Source organism: Pterocles gutturalis, unplaced genomic scaffold (assembly GCF_000699245.1).
Source record: "Pterocles gutturalis isolate BGI_N339 unplaced genomic scaffold, ASM69924v1 scaffold6873, whole genome shotgun sequence".
Classification (NCBI taxonomy): domain Eukaryota; kingdom Metazoa; phylum Chordata; class Aves; order Pterocliformes; family Pteroclidae; genus Pterocles; species Pterocles gutturalis.
This window is the reverse complement of record NW_010125531.1, coordinates 89,035-99,480: the sequence shown is the minus strand read 5'-3', so window position 1 is coordinate 99,480 and position 10,446 is coordinate 89,035. Positions and strand designations below refer to the sequence as shown.

General features: G+C 40.7%; 1 protein-coding gene across 1 annotated transcript in view; it reads left to right on the top strand.

Annotated features, from left to right (window-relative positions):
* LOC104465519 (probable G-protein coupled receptor 133) overlaps nucleotides 1-10,446 on the top strand; it is a gene marked incomplete at its 5' end in the record, with an annotated part of 67,913 nt that overhangs the window by 8,790 nt on the left and 48,677 nt on the right. The window contains one exon of the mRNA XM_010078599.1: nucleotides 8,959-9,062. Within this exon, the coding sequence (XP_010076901.1) occupies nucleotides 8,959-9,062 (104 nt within the window). The remainder of the gene's footprint in view (nucleotides 1-8,958; nucleotides 9,063-10,446) is intronic.

Below are 10,446 nucleotides of genomic sequence, written 5' to 3'. Positions count from 1 at the left end.
GCAGGAATCAAACCCAACACGGAGCAAACCACAATTCAAAAGCACTCGAAAGAAAATTCAGATGCTATTATTTTATTTTGGGCGGCTTTGCTTCCTCTCATCAGTCAGGGGGGCCCTATGCTCCTGCCAGGAAACATGCCAGCCATCTGGCAGGTTTTATTTTTATAGTGATCCAACAACTACAAAGCATGCCAGGCTATTTGTACCATCTGCCACATAAATGTCATTTCAGCAGAAGGATGGTGGACACCTGGGGACCTAGAGTTCAAAAATCCTTTTAAAGGAAAATCATTGTCTCCTGCAGCAAAATAGAGTTAGAGGCTTGGGTCCCCCTCCTCCAGGTGACCAATGCAGGACACAACTGCAATATTTATGGCTCCTAATTCTCTTAAATTATTTTGGGGTTTTTTTCCCTGTTTTTTTTCTCTTTCTGTCTTTTCCATCTGGGAGGATATAAAAATGACTACTGAAAAGTTCACACGTGGATGGACATTTCCAGCAAAGTAATAGCACTGTACAATCTGTTGTAGAAATTGTTCAAGTTTTAAAACACATTTTCTGCCTTTCTAAAGCTAGGAATTACTTTGGTTTTCTTCCCATTTGTAGCACTTGTTCCATAATTCAGAAGGGAGGATCAATCAATACAGGTCAAGCTTCCCACCAATAGGCTTGCAAGTGGAAAACCATTTATAAAGGAGAAAACATTTTTTTAAAACTTCTGATCTTGCAGCTGGAGCTGGAGAGACAACTCATAGCATCTTTAGGGAGCCCATGATTTTGAAAAGTCTTAAGGATTTGGCTGTGGCATTCTATTTACAAAAGAAAAGACATCTGAAATTTCTTATTTGGTGCAATAGATGTGGTTTTATTTTATTTTTTCACTGTTATAGCTGAGGTTGACAGCAAGTTTTGACAACATGTGGCTGACTGAGAACAAAGTACATCTATTCGTGTTTATAGAGGCTGTTTTGAAAATATCCTAATATTGTCAAATGCTTTAAAAATATGGGGCATAGGTGTGTAATCTATAAGTTTGGAGCATTGTTTTCCTAAATCTAATATTGCAGTTATTAATCAAACATTGCACTCAGGGGGCATTAAAATAGGAGTCTGACATGATAGCCTTTCTTAAATTTTTCAGCCAGCTGAGGTTCAGATTATATTCTCTAATAGGACAATGAAATGGAAATAATGTGGCATTCTCTGATTTCTGCTGTTTTGTAATTTTAATATAATTACTTTTCTCAGCATGCTTTTCATTGCTAGGAACATAAAAAGAAAAATGCCTTAGTCCAGTAATTTTTCTTTTGTGTTGCATATTTAGAAATTGGATAGGCATTGCAATTTTTTTTGGTCCTTGTTTATTACCATTGACAGTTTATTTAACTGAAGAGATCTCTGCAGACAGTTTAGACAGCCCTTACCCATCAGATGAACAAAGATAAATCAGCCTGTCTGTTTATTCTAGCATTACTTTGTAAACTTTCTTTGCTCTTTCTTACTTTCTCCGCTTCCCCCTCCATTTCATTGCAGTGAATGTTGCCCCCATGGAGGAACACATCTCACTGATGCGTTGATGATTGTGCATCATATTACTTTTGTCCTTACTTTGCTCATGCTCGTCTTTCCTGAAAATTGAGCACGGATCTTGTTTTTTAACTCAGAGCCGTTGTTCATCCTTTTGCTGTTCCATTCTGATGCCTAAGCTTTGTTGATTTTGATGGGAGGAAATAGGAGACTCTGCTTATGTCCTTAATCTCACAGAATTACATGGAAAAAAATGGACTAATGCTGCAGGATACTAAACCCCTCAAATTCCTTAGAGAATTGTTTGGCAGTTACTGAATTTCACTCAGCAGAAGAGAACAAAAAAATTACTTCTTATTTTGGAAAAGCACAAATATTTAAGAGTGCTGTAATGGTCAAAAGAGCTCTTTTGTTTGAGGAACATGAAACAGGACTCTATTTTAATCAGAATACTTAACAAAATAACATAGACTTCCTTTCTATGGTGAAAATGAAAGCACCGAGCCATTTGGCAGCTACATCTTCTTGCTGACTAAAGGATTTCCCCATGCAGTATAAAAATGTTATGACACTGCAACTTTATCCATCACTGTGCTCTGGTGATTATCTTTAAATTTAATCCTCCTGTACTCTTGAGTTCAGGCCTTTTTATGCCCTTTTTCCCCAAAGCCTGGTGTAAGGGAAACCCAGGGCTGATACCTGGAGACTCCTGGCTGCGGTGCACCCCCAGATAGTTCTGAATTGAAATGGATGTTTCTGAATCAAAGCCTTGGCTAAGGACGGTAGACATACTAGTTTTCCCTGAATTTTAGTGGGAGCAGGGTATTTAATTATCCTCAACTGCTCTGAAAAAAATCTCAGACTCAGAGTCTGTCAAGAGCCCATCGTTTGTCTGCCTGCGAGATCCTGCTGGACTCAACGCGGGGTTTTGTTCTCCTCGTAGCCCTCTCTGGTGGACTTCGGTTTGGCTGTTAATTGGAGAGCAAGACGAGTCTGCTCGTGCTGGAACAGAACGCAGAGAACAGATGTACAAGTCTTAGGCATATGGGTAAAGTAGCTCCTTGGGTTTCACAGAGGATAATCTGCTGTAAATACAGCATTTAACGTTGCTTGAGAAACACTGCAAGTCCTGGGCCTGAAATGAAGGCAGAAAAAAAACCACCCAGCTTTGTGTTACACAGACAGAGATATGAGGAAGAGCTCGCAAATATCTGCTTTTCTGATCCCCAAACTTGATTATAATTCGGTACCACTTCACAACTTGAGTCCTTGCTCCCTGCCATGCTTCATTTGAACTCAAAACTTGCTGTGTGCAGTTTGTAATGAGCAGATTACCGGCTGTTTGATGACATCTTGCCCAGAACTCCTTTAAAGATGATGTGGGCTTTAAAAAAATACTAATTAATACCTTGGCAGAGATATTTGGAAAATTTGAAATTTTTCATGTCACAGAGAAAAGTTTTGAATAAGCAGCCACTAGGCTGGGCTGGCTGTAGGAAAACGTTCCTTTAATCCTGAGAAACCCCCTTTGTAGCACTTTATTGCTGATCACCAGGAGCTGTGCAGTTAACAGAGAAAGGGAATTCAAAAGCAGATCTGCTGGAAATGGCTGATAAAGATGATTGCGCTGCAAAGCGTGACTCTCAGAAGCTTTTTTTTTTTTTTCTCTGAACTTGTGGTATCTGACACGTTGTGGCTTGATAAAACTCAGATTCGAGTTAGACTTTTCTTTCTGTGAGCAGTGATTGTGCAGTGCCGTTGGGTATGGCCACACCAAAATCCTTGCTGTGGCCTCAGCGAGGAGACGGAGCCTCCTGAACCAAACACAGATGTTAATTTGAAAAAAAAGCCATGGTGTTATGTACCTAACAAAATGCTTGGCAAGCTGAAGGAAACACAGAGATTTGTATTGTTATTATTATTTAATATATAAATAAGGGCCTCACTGGACTGAAATTGAATTTCAGCAGCCTTTCTGGAGGCAATTAAAACCATTAGCTTCATCAGCCAAGGCCAGTGTTTTAATGTCTCTGGAACACTCAGGCTGCCAAAGTTAATTATTCATCCTTCTCTTAATTGGATTCAGGTTGCATTTTAAAGGTGCAGCTTCAACAGGGCTGGCTGAGCCTTAATTTTTCATTCCTACCTCTCCTCCCTTCCCTCCCCCCAAGAAATGTCTTGTAAGATGTTTGAAGCCTTTGCAGAAGGGTTGGAGAGAGGATTTCAGCCCAGGCCAGCGGCTGATCGTCTCATGGCAGTTTGATAAACAGGGTAAAAACCATCTGTTGTAACTCCATGGTAGGGCTGCTGCTTTGAGATGGAAAGCTGACCAAAAGAGAAACTAAAATATAACTTGTTCTTATGTTTGGACTTAGGGCAAAATACAGTTGTCATCTCTTACATTTTCACCAGTAAGCAAATCTCTTCGGTTTCATAAAAACTACATAAGCACATACTAAAATATCGTAGTCTTTGTTCTACCAGTAAGTAACAATAAGATACAAATGATAGGTATGATATAGTCCTTAGATTGCAGGGTTCATTTTTTAAGGCTGTAAACTTTTTTTGGTTTAAGACCTTACCTTTTTTTTCCAAAGAAGATGAATTGCTTTTCAGAAAGGAAATTTCAAAAGTAGTTTAGACAATGAAATTTCTACTTTTGGTGGCTAAGTGGTGAAGCTGTAATTTGGTGTATGGACAAACCCTTTCAGGCTCCACTGTGACAAACCTGGGTTTAAGTATTTGAACTCAGCCCTTTATCTGACGTGTTGCCTCTAAAGGCAGACACAGAGGGATATTTTGCAGTATATAAAGAAGAAAATTTTATATTGGTGTTTCCCCAAAATGTCCCTTTCCCTGGAGAAAGCCAAAAGTACCCCCTTTGCAATGTGCAATCAACCACCTGAGAGACAAATAACGAGAAAAAGGGACAGGACTGCAAGTTTCCCACAAAAGGGGACACCTGGAAGGGGACACTGAGCAGGGAGAGCCCTGTGTTGCCCAGGTAGATGCTCTGATCTGACCAGTTGCTGTTTCATGTTTCTGTAGCCCATTTAGTTTTTTGATGGGATGTTGTGCTGTGGTGTATATAGAGGTGCTCGTTAATGTTCCATCAATAAGTAGGTTTTCTATTCTACATACAGATTAAAACATTTCTCGTGTATAGCCTATTGAACAAGACTTCCAGCCTCTGCTGACCTTTTCCAGATACTCCAGAGATGGAAGGTACCATCCCGTTATAATAATACATTTTCATCTTCCTCTGCAGTTATTTTTAAACAGAGGGTTAGATGTCACTCATTTTCTTGTTACTAACAACATCATAAAGGAAAAATATATATTTGGAGTCTGAACTGGTGTCTTTCCAGGATCATTTCTCAGGCCATCTGGTTGCCTGTGAGTTTCCCAAATTAAAATGTTGAGCAATGTACAAACTTCTTTTATGAGTGAGAATAAGGGTAAGACAATAGATAATATTGCAGAGGGGTGTAACCACTGAAACTGTCACATCTTTTTCTGTGCTACTAGTGACACTTGCAAGGTAAGGGGCGTTACGCAAACTACAAGGGTGGGAGTATTATTTGGAGTATGAATTTTTGATTTGACTGTGTGTCAAAGCTGAAACTGAGAAACATCTGTCTTAGTGTTCATGGTTACTAACACTCATGACTGCAGGAGCTCGTTCCCCAGCTTTTCAGCTTGCTGCAGAATAAGAAAATGACCATATAAACTCAAAGAAGCAAAACCCTTTAGAACAAAAGAATAATTTAATGTAGATTGGGACATGAGAATCAGGCTTATGGGACTACTTTGCAGATTGCTCAGTGTTTCATTTGGTACTTTTAATGCTATTTTCTTTAGCAATAGCATTACAACCTGATTAGCATTTTTGTGCTGGCTACAAGATCATCCCAAATTACCATCTTCTATTCCACATCATGCACAAAGTCTAAAAATTCTCAAAAAGACAAGCTGAGGTAAGGTGAAATCAACTAGTATCAGACACTGGAATTTGTAGGACATTGTTTCTTAACTGATGATGCACAATGCTTTGACAATCCAGGTATTTCTAAAAAGCAGCATGCTTGTCATCCCTTACGGTGTAAACAGACACACAGCATCCAGCTGTGCTGTAACAGCTGGGTTGTGAGAAGTCAGCAGAGAGCTGATATCTTAAATACAGGTTCTCTTCTCTCCCACACCATATACCTGTATTTAGAAATGAGGCTCCACAGCCTGGAAATCATTCCAGGCTTTTTCACACCGTATCCTTCCCCGTGCAATTCATGTCATCCACAGAAAGGACCTGGTTGCACCAGCTGGAGCTGCTGGGAACGGGGACCGCTCTCATGCACTCCTCCAACCTGACAGTTCCGTTTGAGCACAGCTGTAGCAGGCTCCACCTTTCCTTAATAAACAAAAAATGGTTCAAAACTACCTACAAACTTTCTGTCCCTCATAGGAGGCAAAATGAGAACCCAAGCTTTAGGGATATAGCTTTTGCAGTAGTTACCAGACTGTTGTGGGTACTGGTTTAGGAGCATCATTCTTAAAACATCATCGGATTTTGGTTGTGTTTACCAGAGCAAGAGCAATTTCCAGTTCCTAGATGTGGGGCTCTATGTAGGCTATTTTAGGTTTGAATGAATCTTCTCCATGTTGTTGATAAGAGATGGTTTTTTCCTTTTTCGTTTCTAAGTCGTGCAGATCTCACCCCTCTTTGCCAACGCAACCCCTGTTATAGACCACTGTAAATCTGAACGAGACTGAGCAGCTTTGACCCCTTAGGGAACATTTTCTGGCTGCAGGTGTTGGGAGTGAAAGGAGTGAAAGAAAGCCTTGAACTGCTGAGAAATAGTGATTTCTGAGTGACTTGAAGCTGGGAAAGCTTACTGTGCTCCCCTCCTCCCTCTGTAGAACCACAAGCCAACTGTAGCAAGAGCAAGGGATGTGTATTGGAGCAATCAGGAAATACAGTCCATGCATTTTGGATATGAATATGTCTGATGAGGAAATCACTTCTAAACTGCCCAATTTAACACAGAAGTTATTCCTGTTTCAGGAATAATCTGTGCAGAATGGCTATACATGGCTTCTCAGGGGGATGAGGGGCGGTAGGAGCTCTTTTGTAGAAATTATACAGACCTTTTAAGCTGGTCCAGCACAGAGAACCCTTTTGTTTCTGTAATTGATGCTATCCAAGTCAGGGAAAAGAAATGTGTCTTTGGCTGAAAGAGAAGAAATACTGAAGAGCTGCATCATATTTCCTAGGAACTGTAACACCATAGCAACAGTTGTCTTTCAGTGCTGCTGCTGCATCGCTTAATAGTTCTCAGATTGCTGAGCGAGCCCCAGTCTATTCTGCTGTAAAACTTACTGCACCTGGGCTGATGCTGTTGGCAGATAGTTACAAGAAAAACGTACATATACAACAAACCATTTTTCTCTGTATTTAAAATTATTTTTTTCTCATAACCCCATGGCATGTCATTTCACTTCTTTAAAAGGAATTTTAATGGGAAGTTTATTGGTAGAACTGGTTGGGTATGATAATCTCTAATGAAATACTTTGTTTGGGGGGGAATTTTTATTGTGTGTGGGGAAAAATAATAGAAAATCCTAAACCGTAAGAAAGGATTATTTTTATTAGATAGAGTTACTGCAAAAAAATTGGAAAATATATTGTTCCTTTTAGTGTTTTTCAGAATAAATATATATTTCCAATGAGTTTGCAGCTAGGAATTTAATGTATAGTGACTAGACGTTGAAACAAAAGCATAGTATTCCAAGCATTAAAGTTTAAACTTTTTGACTGACCATATTTTTTTTTTTTCAAATGTTCAGTTTGTGAAAATGTCAACTCTATCCAAATTCAAGTCAGGAAAAATGTTTGAAAATTGTTCTTAGATGGGAAGACTTTCCTGCCTAACTCTGTTCTACTTATTATACGTTAATATTGCCTGGCTCCCTTTGCTGGGTGTGGCTTTTTTGTCATTCTTTCATGAGAACTTGCATGGAAAATTAAAGCACACTTTCTGATTAATTTAGGATGAATGGTCAAAACCCAGTGTCCCTCCCCCGTTGAATCTATCCAGGTTTTAACATAGATACTGGTGGGGGGCACTATGGAGTTACAGATTAAATGTTCATGAAAATTGAATTACTTCTACAAAAGGTGCCTGTATATAAAAACAGAGGCTGAAAGGAGAGGCTTACACTGTACTGCTCATGCTGGGTCTTTTCTGTGGTTTTCCATTCTGTAGATGTCAGTCCAGCTCCTTCAACAGGCACTGAAAACATGATACATTAAACAAAACAAATGGGCTATAAATGGCCCGTGATTTATGAGTTATCTTGGTTTGTCAGTTCTCACTGCTGTGAAGCACTTCTGGTATTTGCACAATGATGTAAATTATTGCAGCGTGAGAGCATTAGCAAACTGCCTTGTGAGCTGTGAAAGATCCCATTGCTGACATTGTTTGTGCAGCCCGATAAACTGCGCTAATCTCAGGCTTGACAATATCGCAGCACCGGAGAAACTCGCTTATTCTGAGGAAATGCTGATTTATCAAGTTGTCCTGGTTCCGGCTGGGACACAGTTAACTTTCTTCACAGTAGCTAGTGTGAGGTTATATTTTGGATTTGTGTGGTTTGACCCCAGCCAGCAGCTCAGCCCCACACAGCCGCTCGCTCACTCCCCGCCGGTGGGATGAGGCAGAGAATTGGAAGAGTAAAAGTGAGAAAAGTCATGGGTTGAGATAAAGACAGTTTGTTCAGGCAAACAAAGCAAAACAAGGAATTAATTCACCACTTCCCGTGGCAGGCAGGTGTTCAGCCATCTCCAGGACAGCAGGGCTCCATCATGCATGATGGTCACTTGGGAAGACAAATGCCGTCGCTCTGAACATCCCCTCCTTCCTTCTTCTTCCCATAGGTTTACATGCTAACCATGATGACATATGGTGTGGAATATCCCTTTGGTCAGTTGGGATCAGCTGTCCTGGCAGTGTCCTCTCCCAACTCCTTGTGCACCCCGAGCCCACTCGCTGGTGGGGTGAGGAGCAGAAAAGCCCCTGGCTCTGTGTGAGCCCTGCTCAGCAGTAATGAAACATCCCCGTGTTGTCAGCACTGTTTCCAGCACAAATCCAAATCGTAACCCCATGCTAGCTACTGTGAAGAAAATTAACTCTATCCCGGCCATAACCAGAACAGAAATAAAAAAGGGAACCAAAATGCCCTGGGCACGTGTGACTGAGTTTGGGGCTGGCCCTTCATTTCCCATGTTAGAAGCAGCAGTGAATGACTGTGAACATCACCTTGTGTATGGGCAGATGGAGGAGGAAACACCACGTGCAGAGGGGCTGACCTGTGGTTCCGCAGTATAATAAATCAATTAATAGTTTTTATTTCATTTTTTTTCTTTGTGTACAGCTAACAAGAGAACACCAGGTGGCCCTCTCCTCCATCACTTACATTGGCTGCGCTCTGTCCATCTTCTGCTTGACGATCACGCTGGTCACATTTGCTATATTGTCGTGAGTAATTTTAACTTAATACCTGCTGAGCAACCATCATGCAGAAAGCCAAGCAGTGCATTTCAGGCCACTAGTTAGGATCCCATCAGGTGCTCAGGATAGAACAAAGGCTATTAATTCTACAACCTTCCTTAATTAGATTCTGCACATATATTTGTAACGGTTGTTTATTTCTAAATCACTTTCATTTCCTGTAATGGGGTGGTCTTTATATAGCAAGCTATTTCCATCCTATGAGGGATTTTTGGATTTTTTTTTAAACTCTCCATCTTTTGCTATTGCTCAGGAATCTTGCAAGGATGTAGGAGAGTTTGGTCTGGAGATCAAAGCATGTACAATATGAGTAAGGACTGCAGGATCACCCCATCTTCCCCCCCCATGTGCAACTTTGGATTGCTTGGAGTGTACAATCAGTGCTTCCTTCTGCTTTTTGACTGTATTGTCTGTAAGGCAGTGTGTTTATAAAGGTACTCCCAGAAAGGAAGGCTTGGTCAACATTAGCTGCCTCACTTTTTTTTTTTTTTTTTTTTTTGCATACAGCTTGTACACAATTATATCATGTAATTATTTTCAAGCATCTTGCTGTTTTCTGTTAGGTTAGTTTTCCAACGTGTTGCTTTAGTATAATGGAAGACACTATAGGCAGTGTGAAATTCACTCCATGGCTTATGTTTAAATCCTCTGGATCTCTGCAGCCCCTTCGAGGGCTCTGCACTGGGAAGGTTTCTGCCACAGGGCACTTAAGGTCTTTGTGCCTGTTTATATTCCAGGAGTGACAACTGAGTTTGAGGCCCAGCTAGGCTTGGTACAAACACTTCTGAAAAAGCTTTCATAGAGGTTTCTGTCTAAATAAAAAATAAAGAACTTGACAAAGGGTGAAGTAACTCGTCTGAGGTTGGACAGCAGATTGGGAGCACAGCGAGTGATGGGATTCTTGTCTCCTTTTGCCCAGTAAACCATGTTGTTCCTACTCAGGAGTTCAATTTTTGATTTCTGTGCCTAAGCACGTCTTTTGGACGTCCTGTTAAGAGGCCAGTTTCTAGGAAAAAGGACTTACTGAAACCCAGTAGACTGGTTGCAATGTTAGTTTGTTCCAAACCCCGTATTATTTCCAAGTCTCAAGATCTGTGTTGGTCATACTTGGATTAAGTGTGTAACGTGTAGTAAAATCCACTCTAAATCCAAACTCTGCCTATCTGACATTGCAGTGTTGGTACGTTTAGGCTAAGGGAAATGATCTGCTCCATGTTTGTCTGTGTGCAAAACTGGATGGTATAGTGTTTGGAAAGTAAAAAGGAGCAAAAGGAGATGGTATTGCTGCAGTGGGGCTGGAAACTCCTCAAGGAACTGGAGGCAAACAGAAGACTTGGAAAGAGGGCTTGGA